General features: G+C 47.4%; 2 protein-coding genes across 3 annotated transcripts; both read right to left on the reverse strand.

Moving 5' to 3' along the window:
* Positions 1 to 527: 527 nt before the first annotated feature.
* On the reverse strand, positions 528 to 8,217 carry abcb9 (ATP-binding cassette, sub-family B (MDR/TAP), member 9). 2 transcript variants are annotated; one of them, XM_023820718.2, is made up of 12 exons: positions 7,672 to 8,217; positions 6,575 to 7,289; positions 5,819 to 5,933; positions 5,339 to 5,469; positions 4,817 to 5,022; positions 4,374 to 4,571; positions 4,018 to 4,146; positions 3,678 to 3,866; positions 3,355 to 3,528; positions 3,112 to 3,271; positions 2,609 to 2,745; positions 528 to 2,062 (listed from the first exon to the last, which is right to left on the reverse strand). In XM_023820718.2, the coding sequence occupies exons 2-12, from the start codon at positions 7,221 to 7,223 to the stop codon at positions 1,754 to 1,756; spliced, it is 2,397 nt and encodes a 798-aa protein (XP_023676486.2). In that variant the 5' UTR covers positions 7,224 to 7,289; positions 7,672 to 8,217; the 3' UTR covers positions 528 to 1,753. The 2 variants fall into 2 exon arrangements, with proteins under 2 accessions (XP_023676486.2, XP_023676487.2); XM_023820719.2 differs by having other exon boundaries at positions 6,575 to 7,313.
* A 103-nt stretch (positions 8,218 to 8,320) lies between these two features.
* LOC140587605 (gypsy retrotransposon integrase-like protein 1) lies at positions 8,321 to 14,737 on the reverse strand. Its single transcript, XM_072708951.1, is given in 9 exon segments — positions 8,321 to 9,101; positions 9,103 to 9,306; positions 12,175 to 12,291; positions 12,455 to 12,712; positions 12,801 to 12,855; positions 13,348 to 13,486; positions 13,805 to 13,916; positions 14,022 to 14,215; positions 14,443 to 14,737. Coding segments are annotated over 9 exon segments (1,275 nt in total). The 5' UTR covers positions 14,612 to 14,737; the 3' UTR covers positions 8,321 to 9,074.
* Positions 14,738 to 14,740: the final 3 nt, after the last annotated feature.

The following is a 14,740-nucleotide window of genomic DNA, read 5'->3' on the forward strand; positions in this document are numbered from 1 at the left end:
AGCAGCAGCATGGTTCATTCAATGCTAACAGAGATTCACTCGCAGATTATTTAAAGGGCTGCCAAAATCCACTAGGTGTCTCGCTATGTTTGAAAAACAGGTTTGAACACATTCTGGCACAATACAAAGCTTCATGAAGCTTCTTTGCCCCATCACTGAGTTTTACCGCATTCTGAGGGACATTTGGTCGGGTGACCAGTTAATCCATGTCAGGAAGACGCTTCGAGCTGCTCCAGGTTTTACAAACTACTTTAAAACCGAAAGGCTCTCATGCTTGGCTAGATTGTTTGGTTCATCTTGTACTTTTACTGGTTTTTTTCCTTGATTGAAAGATTCATCCAACTGTTTCACATTAACATCAGTGACATGGGCATGATTATAGGAGCCTGACCAATCAACACACAGCGAGAACTCAGCGCTAAAGTGAAAGCCAGGTCCTTTTGATTGAAATGGTAGTTTATAAATACATATATACATGCTGCGATGCATGCATACATACACACGTGCGCACACGCAGTCAGCTCATGTTCATTTCGTTTGCTAAATACACACATAAAAATGAATTTAAAACCAGCCAACATGATTTTAAATTATATGTTGTATATTTGTACATTGTTCACATTTTTGTTATTTCAATATGCATCAAAAATAGTCAGATCCACTGAGCAATATTGAAATATTAATCTATGATAAATTTAAAAAATCCCTATAATGCTGCCTAGGGATGCAAATGTGTAATGTAAAAAAATAAAACCATAAGACATATGAATAAGTAGCTATGTGTAAATATATACAATAATATAATAGTAATAGGTACAGAAAAGTCCTTGCATAAATCAATTAACACAGCAATCATGAGACGTAACTGAAATCACTGTTTATACAGTGAAATTACATCATTCCAGTCTTTAAAAGACTTTAAAAGATTTTTAAAACACTACAAAGACAAAGGCCATGCCTAAGCGTAGATGCCCCCTCACATGCCCATCACGTGATGTATACAGGCTTGCAAGATGCAAATTGCATAAGGCATATGTGTTACAAAGTGCACGCCCTAACCTAACCAGTTTGATCTGGTTCAGAGGAGGGGGCGCGAACTGTGAATGTTCCCCTATAAATGTTGTTGACCAGAAAGTCTTTGGAACATTACTACGGAGATACCATCGAAGTGGTAGTTCCCTTGAGCTCAATAATAAACGACGTCATATTTCAAAGCACTGACTGTCATAAATTTCTACGACATGGGTAACATACAGGGTGTCTCTTTACAATTTCAAAAATGTATTACAAAGGCAAATGATTAGATATCAATCAGATTTGTTCTATGTACTCAGTGGTTATCAAAGCTTTTAATCACATTGCAAACAAAGGTGTGGGACATCACTAATATAAAGCAGAGGATCACTGATGCCAGTGCCCCCATTGATGAGGGTTATGTTACAGCGAACATGGCAAGAAATCAAGTAACATCCTGATGTGCTTCGTGCGACTAATGGTGCCCATATAGAGGTGTATTAAATGAGGCAAAAAAACTTAGTATATACGTCTCATTTTGTAATAATTTCCACATATCTGTCTTTTCACTTGCCTTTGCAATAAATTTTTGAAATTGTAAAGAGACGTTATGGACACCCTGTATAACTTTTATTAACATATTACTTTGACTTCTGTTACAGTAAAATATTATGATAAAAATTCTACTGTATAATACAGTGCATCAAATTGAGAACCCAAAGCGGTTCTGCCCGTCGTCTCAGTACCGGGGCAGGTCCTCTGAGCCGCTGCTGTCCCGTCGGGCTGCCCGCCTGCCACCCCCTTCTGGACACGGGGGTGTATCCTGGCTACAGACCTGCTCATCTCCCGTCTCAATGCCCAGGACTTGTCTCTGCACCAGCTTACAGTACAGCCCCCCCCGGGCCATGAGTTCCCTGTGGCTGCCCTGCTCAGCCACGCGGCCTTGGTCCACCACGATGATGCTGTCGGCCTTCTCCACCGTGCTCAGGCGATGTGCGATCAGCAGAACTGTCCGCTTCTGCATGGAGCTGCTCAGGGCTTGCTGGACCTTGAACACGGGGGCAGAGGAGGAAGCTCAGCCAACGTGACTGCAGACTCCACAGCTCCAGAGTTATGGGGCACTGAGCCGTTAGAGGAGAGCTCGACCATCAATAACAATGCGTGTAAAAATAGCTTAATGGAGTCCATTTATGTGATTGACATCAATGGCTTGAGTGTCACTGAAGTCTGTTTTTAAAAGTGCAATCCACTCTCCCGGACCCATGTGTGCCTTTCATCTGCTGACCTCTGCATGCCCCCCCCCCCCGCCCCGAGTTTGCTCCTCCTGCCCCTATAAAATTCTGCACGTACCAGAGCACCTGCGACTGCGGAATACCGCTTCCGCACACAAAGGTGACATTTTTCCAGCCACTCACCTCTCCACAGGAGGTGTTACCCCAGTCCTCCAAGGCAAAGATATTCACACTTACTATACCTGGTCAAACCACATCACCTCAAACAATTAAAAAGTAGAAAAAAGGAACTGAGTGACATCCTCAGATTCATGGGACCCCCCACCCCGCCCCACCTACCCACCCACTCCCCCTCCACTTACAATGTGCTCGCTCTCAGCATCCAGGGCGCTGGTGGCCTCGTCCAGGATGAGGACGTGGGGCCGCCGTATGAGGGCCCGGGCGATGGCCACTCTCTGCTTCTGCCCCCCCGAAAGCTGGGTGCCTTTTTCGCCCACACCTGTCCGAGGGGAGCGCACCAGCCGTCAGGGCAGGGGAGTGAACAAGGCCTGACCTCAGTACTTTAAGCATGTCATTTCCCCCGTGATGTTAAATTAAGCTGTGCATATTTCCCTTGTGTTTCCTGCCACCCCCCCATGTCCCTGTACTGGATCAGATATAGATGGATGGATGGATGGATGGATATTGGCAGACATTGCTATGAAAGTGTCAGTTCATAGTCTACTGTAAATACAGTAAACAGTTATGATACTAATGAAGGTGAAAGTACTGATGTGTGTGGGTCTGAGTACATGTCAGGGAGGCCTTTACCCCTAAGCCTAACCCTAAGCCTAACCCTAACCCCCTTCACCCGCGGTCGGGTCACCTGTCTCGTAGCCCCTGGAGAGCCCACAGATGAAGTTGTGCGCGTTGGCTTTGGAGGCAGCCAGTACCACACTTTCTATTGGACAGTCCCCCAGACCATAGGATATGTTCTTCTGGACAGAACGGGCAAACAGGACAGGCTCCTGACCCACCAGTGCTACCTGGAAAATAATGACACACGAGGTTTTTCACAGAACGCCCACGGGCTGGACAGGTCTGCTGGGGGGGCTCACGATGCCCTCACCTTGGAATGTAGGTAGGCGTGCTGGTAGGAGCTCACAGGCCGTCCGTCCAGCAGCACTTGGCCCTGCTGGGGGCTGTAGAAATTCTCCAGAAGACAGATGCAGGAGCTCTTGCCGCTGCCTGACGGTCCCACCAGGGCCGTGACCTGGCCCGGTCGCACCACGAAGGACACGTCCTGTGGGGAGCAGACATGGATAATACCCCAGCTAACCATCTGCAGGCCTGTCATGTCATCCGCTTAATACTGAAGCTGAAGCCCGTTTGCTTAGAAGCTATATGGTCCTGACTTGTCTGACTGACCAATCCCGATCTGACAAGACGCACCTTTAATATGGGAGTTTCAGGGCGTGTCGGGTAGGAAAATGTGACATTCTTGAACTCCACCAGTCCTTTGCAGGTGTCTGGGGCCTCCTGTCCACCCTGCGGCACTTCAGGGACCCGGCTGATGTACTCAAAGACCTTCTCGGCTGCCCCGACCCCCTGCATCAACCCCGTGTAGACCGAGGCAATGCTCTGTTGTACGGACACAGTGGGCGACAATGGCAAATGCTTTAATGCTTTCCGTTATTTTAAACATCAGGCTGGAAGCATGTACCCAACAGGCGCGCTTCAGACAGACGGGAGCGTCCCACACCGCTACGTGCTGGTGGGGGGCAGGACTTGCCTCCAAACACTCTCCCAGCTCCAGCTCATAGATGACAAAGGAGATGAGGGTGCCCCCGCTCATCTGACCCGACACTACCAGATGGCCCCCGTAGACCAGGATCCCCACCTGCAGAGCTAGCTCCGAGATCTGGGGACGAGAACGGGAAGACGGCTATCACCATTTCCATTCACCATGCCCGGAGCTCTCTTTGATGAACCACATGCATTATTAATGTAAATAAATGCAGGCGCTGGAAGAGATCAAGGCCTGGAAGCCATAACCATCACCGAGAAGCCAAAAAGCTTGGGAGATGTTACCCTGCAATCTACCCACCCCCCTGCCCAGGTTTCCCGAATAGTGAGGGTAGTTCGTACACAACTGGACCACATGAAGCAGGAATAGGCGAGGGCCTGCTTCTTGTTGAGCTCAAACATCTCCTGTAGCTTCTGGTAGTAAGTGTCGGCCTCTAGCTCCTCGGTGGCGAAGCTGCGAACCGTCTTCATGGCCGATATGGTCTCCTCGGCCACCTTGTTGGCCTGGGCCAATGCACTCTGCACCTCCTTTGTTAGCCTCTGTGGGGAGCAGTAATATGTGGTGGTAAACGTGAGCAAAAGGCCAACCATGTACTTACACTGGGATTACTTTTCAATTCAGTCTTGAAAGACCATACTGAACATACCATGCATTTAAATACAGTAAATGCTAGAATAATGAATAACCAAGCTAGCATATGTGCGCTGAGCAACAGAGGCTGAAACACGAGTAACAGTTAGGTCCCTGTCAGTGAAAGAATCATGTCGGAGAAGATGAATCCTGCCTTGTAATAGTCCCCGTAGAGTTGGGAAATGACAGCGATGAAGGGGAAGCCCATGATGGTGACCAGAGTCAGCTTCCAGGACATGCCAAACATGAAGACTAAGAAGCCCAGCGCCTTGACCAAACTGCGCAGGAACAGGTTGACGTTCTCCGAGATCAGGTCGCTCACTTGTGTGGTGTCCGACGTCAACCGGGAGATGATGTCACCTAGATACAGCAAAATGCTCTTTAGCTAACTTTATGTGGCAGCAACCAACCTTAGTGGGCAGCTGGACCCTGGACAATGGGAATTCTGCAAGGTAAACATGGATAATGCTGCAGAAAACTATCAAGTGTTCTGGTTGAATGAAAGAATCCATCAATTTAAACCTCATTGTTAAAAGCAAGAACGTAAAATTGTGACAACATGATTATTTGGCGGGAGGTGGGGGGTTGTATTGACCAGTTCTGATTATTGGGGGGGGGGGGGGGGGGAGATATAATAATTTACACACAAAAACAGCCTAAAGGCGACTGAAATCACCTGTGTGGTTGGCATCGAAAAAACCAATGTCCTGACGCATTAGTGACCTGAAGAGAAGATTACGCAGGCGGATGTTTAGCCTGGCAAAGATGAGTGAGAAGACACCCCCTCGAATCCCTATAGCCAGCGAGCTATGGGGAGAAGAAGAGCGAGAGGGAGAAGGGTGGGGGGAGGGGAGAGAGAGAGAGAGAGTTACATGCCAGAGGTCCTAACATCCACAGTTATTCTCTGTTGAAGTTTTGCACTTTTAAATGTAGAAAAGAGAACTTAACACAGAGGCCCATTTAAGTGGATAAATAAAATAATTCAGGTAAATTTCTTCTTATTGCCCTACTGGACAGGTATCTCATGGAGGGTCTAACCCAGCCCTGTGCTAGAAGCCTGGAAGATAAGCAGGTAGATGAATGGGCTTCTTCTTCAAGGTGTGGAGATAATGAAGGATGATGGATGGAATCACAAAGGAAGCTCCCGATGGATTACCTGACAAGTGCCAGCAGGGTGAGAGCGAGCATACGTTGAGCGAAGTACTGCATGCTCTTGTGGATGACAATGCTGTCGATGGCCTGGCCAGTGTAATAGGGAATGAAGGCCTCGCCTACAAAGGCAGGGAACAGGAGAGTCATACAGCCGCTTCGTGTCTCTGTGCGGCCTGGTCTGACCAAGCTGTCGGAAAGTCAACATGCTGTGGGTTCGGGGTCTGCATTAGCCAGCTGAGGTCTCTCTCTCTCACTCTCTCACACACACACACAGGCAGTATTATAGCAGCAATAACGAAGCGGTGTAATTAACTGCAGCAGGCATGTAAACGGCCTACTAAAGGGCTCATGTTCTATTTATGCAGGAAGAACTGGATTTATTAATAAAGGACATGAGCTTCGGGGGCTCATGGGAGTTTTACTTACACAAAAATGTTCTAAAGACAGAATGAAAAATGGTTGGTTCAGAGAGATAACCAATCAGATTTTAGAGGAGGTGGGTCTAAGCAACTAGAGGAGGAGGGACCAAGACATCTGATCGGTGGGTCCCGCCTCCTCTATTTGCTTGGACCCACATCTCTCTGAGATGTTCTGCCCTCAGAACATTTTTGTATAAGTAAAGCTCCCATGAATGCACTGGCGGCACACTGGAGGACTGGTGTGCAATCTTGGGTCCTGAAACTGTTGTACCAGAGCTCGCTCTAGTGGGTCATCACTTGGGGCACAAGCAGGCCAGTTGGGGGAGACAGGCCAGACTCACACACAGCAGAGACGAGCAGGAAGAAGAGGGCGACTCCCAGAAGACCGGCATCCTTCCGGCAGTAGGACAGGAGGCGGCCCACCGTGGCCCCGGGGGTGGCCTGCCCCTCCTTCAAAACCTTCGCTCTCCTACATTCCTCCTCCTCCTCCTCCTCCGAGCTGTTCCCAGCTGCCTGATCCAGCAGCCTTTCAATGTCTTCGCTGTCCTCCTCGTCCGTCTCGGCCCGTGGCGTCTTGGAGAGAATGCGCCACATGATCACCGTCCCCATGGCCGCCACACAGGTCCAGATAAACAGGCTGAGGAACCAGGGCTCGTACATCATGCCGTCCTGCTCCGAGAACATCAGCAGCTTGGCCAGAGCGTAAGCCATGACCACGAGGCACAGCAGCGAGTTCAGCGTCCCTAGGTCCTGCGTCCTCTGGGGCCCATCCTCCCGGTTCTTATACACCCCAATCGAAGCCCCCAAGAGCAGTGAGACCCTGACCAGCAGCATCCCCCACAGGTCTAACGTAGACCGTAAAATGTCAAAGTTCCAGATGTCCTCTGCAAACGTGATCAGATGGTTCCCACGGATGTAGAGGACAGTGGAAACCACTATGTCCACCAGGACGAAAAGGAGGTTACAGCTCAGAGAGGACACCAGCTTCATCTTCCTCAAACTGGGTCAGGAAGCCGGGGCTGAGGTTGGATCTCTCTGTATCAGTCTGTGTCAGAACTTTACAATGACAGGAACAAAATGCTGAAAGCATCACCAAGTACAGCAAGATAAATATTCAAAGAATTTCTAACCACTGAATAATTTTCATCTGCACTAAGATTTGATGTTACCTAAAGCCCTCTTTTTTACATTTAGTGTCATATTCAAATTACTTCGCTTAATTAAAATTAAACAAATTACAGGGAAAAACAGCACATTTGCTGATGCCTTATACAGGATTATATTGCGCAAATCCTTTGTTAATATTTTAAAACAGGTTACCGTCCCGTATGCTATATGCCGATCTTTAAAAAAAAAAAAAAAAAAAAAAAAAAAGCCGAATAACGCGCATTATTATAATATTTGTAATACTTCGATCATGATCCCAACAGAAACTCACTGATTTCCCGTCTGGATGTAGCGCGTCATCCCCTTTCTCTCAGGACTAGGAGGTAGGCTGTGTGACCGATGCGGAGGGTGCATGCACGCCACTGCTCGGGCAACAGCAGCTCCGGGAGCCGGCTACGTAGGCGACGCTGACTCCTCCTCCTCCTAATCACCGACTGCGTATGGTGGAGGCTACGATCGCGCACAGACCGGCTTCGGTTTCGAAACTATCGTAAACGTTCAGCTTTGTTGATCATGCAAGAAGCGACCCTCATTGCTTCAGAGAGCCGCTCCCCCCCCCCGCTTGTGTCAGCAGCCCATCGGCGTACTTCGATCTCGGACAACGACGCGCGCACCCTATAGTGTCAGCGCACCTGTTCCGGCAAACCTGATAGCCGGTAAGTGCGCGTGAGCGGCGGCGTCACTCACACCCGCCCCATTGTGACACAGCAACTCCTAACTGCAAGCCTTTCCCTGTCAGCGTCCTTCGCCATCACAGACCGCAAGACGAGTGAGGACCCCACACAAGACACTTACACAATCAGCATCGCCCGTTATTTGCAAACTCTTGAACGGTCTGCAGTGAAGCCAGAGTTACTCTTCCGGGGGTTTTAAACTCAAATATGGTGACCCGGCGAAATGAATATTATATTGCACAGTCGTGTATTTCAAATACATAAAAAAAACTTTTAATGCATAACATACTTTATCATTTACCACGGGAAGAATTAAAGATGAAACGCATTGTTACAGAGAATATGTCATTTTTTCAGAATCACATGCCATACTCTTCAAGAGTAAACCAAATTCTGCACTAACACTAATGATCAGATTCGTTCTTAAATTCACTGAAAAGCAAATACCGTCTGCTGTGATGGGGAATAAAGCTTGTTCACCAGTCTGTATGCAAGTCTCTACATTCAACATCAGGTTTAAGAAGTGTTAAAAATAAATTCTCTCCTCTTGGAAATGTCACCGGCAGAGTGTCACTTAGAATATTGCTCAAAGGATAATCTTGGGCAAGTTGGTAGGGGAAGTGATTTTGAAACTAACAAAAATGGTTAAAATTATCTTTTGACACAGTAGTGGTGCTGCAAGTACAACAGGGATCAGCCAAGGTACGAGACCACCTCCCGCGTTTCACTCTTTCTTTGTCGATGATGGTCTTCTCCTCTACCCCTTTCAATAAAAATACTCATGACAGGAATAGCCATCAGCATGTGACACCGGGTGAAGATGGTCAGGTTCAGAACAACCCGGCCGACTTCAGTGACCATCAGAATGGTCAGCACCGTGCTTCGCCGGCGTGACGAGGGTGGGGTCAGACTCTTGCCTCCTCACTGCTGGAGCTTCTCTGCCCTCCCCTCGAAGGCCAGAGGAGATGCCCGCCCGTGGCTCCCTCCGCCGTGGAGGCTGTCAGCGGACGTCAGGGATGGGCAGGGGAATACTCCAGGCCACTTTTCTTGTCGGGGGTGCTGCTGTGCTCAGAGTCCAGCACTGCGTCCACGGGGAAGGGCAGGAGGAAGGCCTCCTTCAGCTTCTTCATGGGCGGCGGCTCCCTGGGGGTGAGCAGTGGGATCCCGGCCCTAGCCGGCCGCTTGCCGTTCTTCTTCTCCTGTCTGTAGGCTGCATTCATGTTGGCGATGACCTGCAGGCAAGCAGAACTGCACCTTGGTACACAAATGCATGACTCTATTACAGTCTGCAACCCAGCAAGATGGCTGCTGTAGTCTGCTGGCAGCTATGCTGTACCTGAGGCATGAATGTGACATGCTAGTAGCCCAACAGCTGTTAAAATTCAGATTTAATAAAACTCCTCACCAGAAGATTTTCCTGCTGTCCTGGGCATCTCTGGTGTTTAGTGATAGCGGACGGCAGATTATCATCACGTCACTGAAGTGTGACTCGGCAGATGCACAATATCTTGTAAGTATTCTGCAGGACAACTGTGACGAGGACCCTCTTGACACGATATTAATTTGAAATAATTATAATTAAATATGGGTAATCAGATGCCATACTAGTGTGGCAAGATTCTGAAATACCCTCTAGTCACTATAGGGTTTGCATCATCTACAGTATCATGCATAAGTTTGGGCTTAAAATGTCTGTTACCATGAATTTTTAAGTGAGCAGAAGATGAACTAATCACCAAAAGACAGAAAGTTAGAGATGACCCATTCATTTTCAGCATTATATGAAGGATTAGTGTATTATAGCCAAAACTTGAATTTTTATTACCACAAAAGCAACATAAATTCATGTTCAGGTAATAAATTCTAATTCAGTTTCTTTAATTCAAGTTCAGGTAAACATATTCAAACTCGGATTCCTTAATTCAAATACAGGTAGACGCATTCAAATTCAGGTTCTGGTATTCAGGTAATGAAAGTTCAGGTTAACGCATTCAGAAGTGGGTAAATAAATTCAAATTTGAGATGTGGCGAGTGATTTAACGCCATGAAAGAACTGCTCATTGGATTGCTAGAAAGGCAAATAAAAATCCCTGTTTGACTGCAAAAGACCTTCAGGAAAATTTATGAGACTCTGAGTGGTGGTACACCATTCTACTGTGTGAATACGGCCTTCATGGTAGGTCAGCAGAAGAAAACCTTTCCTGAATCCCAGCCACAAAATTCAGCATCTGAAGTTTGCAAAAGAACATCTGTGCTGCCAGATCTGGGAGGAGCAGGGACTTTTGTTTTGAAATGTAAAGTGACTTTTATTCTGAAGAAGGAAGAGGAAATGGATAGTGTTCTCCCAAAAGCCACTGAGAGATAAAGAAATATATTGTTGAGCAGGAAGCTTGGTTGGAGGGCCCTGGCTGCTGCAAATTGTTGTTGAAAGAAGCAACCACTAGAATGGACTTAACTTACTGACCACCTCCAGGGAAGCTAAATGTTTTCATTACTGTTTGTTGGTACTGTTTGGCATTGTACAGCATAACCTGTAGTGAATGAGGTTTAGGATGTTTGTTGGCAGAAATGACAAAATTGTTCAGCTAAGCTGTATCTTATTTCTTGTTAGCTTTGCATGCTATGCAGTATGCTTATATGGTTGTATGTTAGCTCATGCAATAGCTATCAATGTTTGGTCCTCCTGATGCGTGCTGATGTTTAATGCTTGGCCTGTAGTGTTGTGTTGTTGAAAGTTGTGAAGGTTGATTCTTATTTGGTGAAGAGATTAATGTGCCACATGTAGAGAACTAATAATAATAATGTATTTTTTGTGTTTGTTTCTTGTTGTGTTTGAAGGTTTTCAACCTAATTGACTGATTAACTAACTAAACTAAGTAACTGACTAATCTGGTGACTCATCTGGTGAATGATGATAAAAGTAGATTAAGGAAACAGTATGAGTTGAGTCATGTAACCCTGAGGTTGCCCAATGCCCTTTTCAAGTTAAGTCAATACCCTAATAACATGACAACATCTAAACAAGTCTAATGTATTTTGGAAATAAGACTTGTGGACTGATCTAGATCTTTTTGGCCACAATGTGCAAAGGTATGTTTGGAGAGAAAAGGGTGACGAATTTCAGGAAAAGAGCACCACTCCAACTATTAAACATGGGGGTGGATCGACCATGCTTTGGGCTTATGTGGCAGTCAGTGGTAGAGGGAACAATAGATTCTAATAAATATCATGCAGCAAATTCTGGAAGCAAACCTCACAGCATCTGTAAAAAACCCGAAGTTAAAAACAGGATGCATCCTACCACAAGATAATGATCTGAAACACACCTCGAAATAAACAATGGAAAAATTCAAGAGGCGCAGACTGAAGGTTTTGCCATGGCCCTCACAGTCCCCTGACCTAAACATCAATGAAAATCTGGGGATAGATCTCAAAAGAGCAGTGCAGGCAAAACGGCCTGAGGATCTTGCAGAATTAGAAGCCTTTTGTAAGGATGAATGGGCAAAAATCCCCCAAGTAAGAGTTATAATCCTTACCAAAGCGGGTGTTACTAAGTACCGACCTTGTCGGGTGCCCAGACTTTTGCATCAGCCCCTTTAAATTTTTTTGGTATTTTGTACCTGTGAATGATGGAAATATAAAAGTAATCTTGCTTCAAATATTAAAGAAATGTGTCATCTTTACATAGATGTGGGAAGCAGGGGTGCTGGGGGGGGGGGTTTGCTGGAGGAGGTGCTGCAGGACCCCCTGCTGGAAGAGAATTCATTCAGACCAAGAAGATAACATCTGCCTGCTGCTGATCTGTTGGAACATCAATGCTGTACGCATGCGCTGACTGCAACCGTCTGCGCCCACGAACAAATGCAATATGTACACAAGAGTCTGTATGGACTGTAACTGCACACAGGAAAAGTGTAGCATGAATTAGGCTTTAGACACCTCACGCTTCTGGTCCTTCTGGTCCTGCCCCAGGACTTGAAGCACCAGTGTGTCACATCCTGTTATTCTGCAGTAGCGCGAGGCCAAAATGTAAAATTTGGATCACATGCATGTACAGGCTACAAGGGCACGTGAACGGGGGGGGGGGGACGGGGACCTACCAGCTGCTTGACCGTGTTCTGCTGCTCCTGCATGGCTGTCATGAAGTTGCTGTCACCCTGATCTTTGGCTGTTAAGACTCCCTGTCCCTGGTGACATTTGAGGAAGTCAGCTTCCATCTTCAAGGAGAGAACAGGTCAAAACCAGATCCATAAGCGCAACGGAGGTGCAAAGCTGACTTTAACCAGTCAGAGATTCTTCCATTTCTGGTGATCCAGGAGACCACACTACCCAGTCGCATTATGTTTCTTGGATCTAGTAAAACCACGTCGAGGGTCTCACCACATTGGGCAGCCGGGCCTCCCTGTTAAACATCAGGTAGTAGGGTGTGAATTTGGTGATGGGGTTGGCTGAGGTGCGGAAGAGGAACAGAAGCGGGTCCAGAAAATCATCCCACTCAGCCTGCTTCTCGCTCACCAGCCGCCTGACTGCTTCCTTTAGCTCACTGCTGCTCTGGTCATAGAGGGCTTTGACCTGGGGCTGGCCCACGTGGGTCACCTTCAGCACCACGTTCCACCTGTCACTCAGGTGCCTGCTCACCTGAGGGGGAGGGACATACCTGGGTCTAAGGACACTGCGTGACATGGACGTGTCCAAATGATTATGAGTAGGAATGAGAGCATCTTACCTCCGTGCAGAAGTCCACACTCTCGGAACAGAATGCCGTCTTCACCGACCCGAACCTGGAACCATGGCAGCTCCATTACAGAGTCAGAATGATGTTTCACGTTCTGATTATCAGAACCGCAGAGCCTCAGCCACAGGGGAAGTGCTGCTTGACTCTAACACCAGCATTAACATCAAAAAGCTCATGGGCGTCAGTCAAAGCATTAAACTCAAAATGGCGAGAGCAAATTTGATTGGGGTCACAGCAGTGATGAGCAAATGAAGCTTATGAGGTATTTTCTGCATAGGCATGAATTCAGGCCTTTTTTCAAAAGAGGTTCATAACAGCAATCGGTTCATAAAGCTTCATTTGTCCATCACTAGATTACAGTAACCGGTCATACTGGGTCATCAGGGGCCATTTGCTGATGTTTGGCTGTTTAAAAAAAGAAAAGAAAAAACTCAAGCCAGCTAGAATCACCTCAGGTGAGTAAAAAAACCACCATCCATGTATCCAGCATTATAGCATTTGTAACTGATGGCACTTCAGCCCCCATCTTCTCGCTTACCTGTATACAGCGGCTGAAATGCATCTCCCCACAGAAAGAGAGTCCCTCTTCTGTATAGGGCTGGCTTCTATCCACTTACTCAAATAATCTGTAATTATGACCACATTGGTGTTGCCCTGTCTTGTCTCAGGGAAAGGTCCTTCACATAAAAGAGAAAATAAAAAGCATCACACACGTAAATCCAGGAGCACAGCATACAGTACACTCAACTTCGTATGAGAGTTTGATATTGGGGGGGGGGGGAACAAACTTAATAATTAAATGCAAAGGCCTACTCATTGGAGGGGATTAATTAATCCAAATTAAATACTGAGGGGTACCGGACCCCAGTCCCCCACCACTGTTGTTGGATTTCATCAAAAGTAAAAACCAAAAATAAATACCACACCGCCGCATTAGAAAACAATGATTCAAATTAATTTTGCATGGAAAAATCCATCTACTAATACAAGTTTACCGAAAACATCGATTCCCACTATTTCCCAGGGAGCCTCCACCTTGATGGGGCGGATCGTCCTCGTCATGCTTTTATTGAGCTCTGCGCGTTGGCACGGTTCACAGACCTTGATCTAAAGGAAAAGACACACGTTAACATGGGTACTACAAATTAAATGCCTGTCAAATGAAAAATGAACCCGTAACAAATACGAACCGTATCCCCGGAGGACACCTACCCAGTCCACCACGTCCTTGACGATGCCCAGCCAATAGTACTTGCTCTGGATGCGGTGCACCGTCTTCTTCTGACCTAGGTGATGGCCGACCTCATTAAAGTGGCACTCCATGAAGATCTGCCGCTTGCGATCAGCGTCGATCACCACCTCCCTCTTCTCGTCCTTCTTCGGCCCCACGTAGTAGAGGCACTCCTCTGCGGAGACACGACTGGAAGTGTTGGGGCTGGAAGTTACGGATCCCCATCCATCTCAGACAGCACACTGCACAATAACAAACATGCCTACAGATAAGCGCCCATCTGTGCATGTCGCAGATGCATTAATTCGGGGGTCCGGCATATGCTTAGCACTCACAGGCGTGGGTAACCCGCCCGATTCTGCCATGTCTGCAGCCCGTAGACGCCGTGAGCACCGCGCATACCTTCCATCACGAACTTCACCGCGTATCGCTTTAGGTTCTTCCTCCGCATGGGGTTCATGTTCTGCGGGTAGCAGCCCTCCGCTAGAAAGGTGTGAATGTCCTCTAGGCGGCTGGACGTCGACTCCACTACCTCCTCCTCGGCCACCTGCAGAGAGTCCATGCTGAACATTTGGGGCTACGAGCGGCGCGGCTGCAGCCCCCGGTCCAAAACATGGGGATCCCGAACCAGCAGTATCACCGGCCGGGAAACGGGGTTACATGGAGCGGAAAGGGACTGTGTTGCGGGACCCGGAAGGTC

The sequence above is a fragment of the Paramormyrops kingsleyae genome, chromosome 2, assembly GCF_048594095.1.
Source record: "Paramormyrops kingsleyae isolate MSU_618 chromosome 2, PKINGS_0.4, whole genome shotgun sequence".
Taxonomy (NCBI): Eukaryota; Metazoa; Chordata; class Actinopteri; order Osteoglossiformes; family Mormyridae; genus Paramormyrops; species Paramormyrops kingsleyae.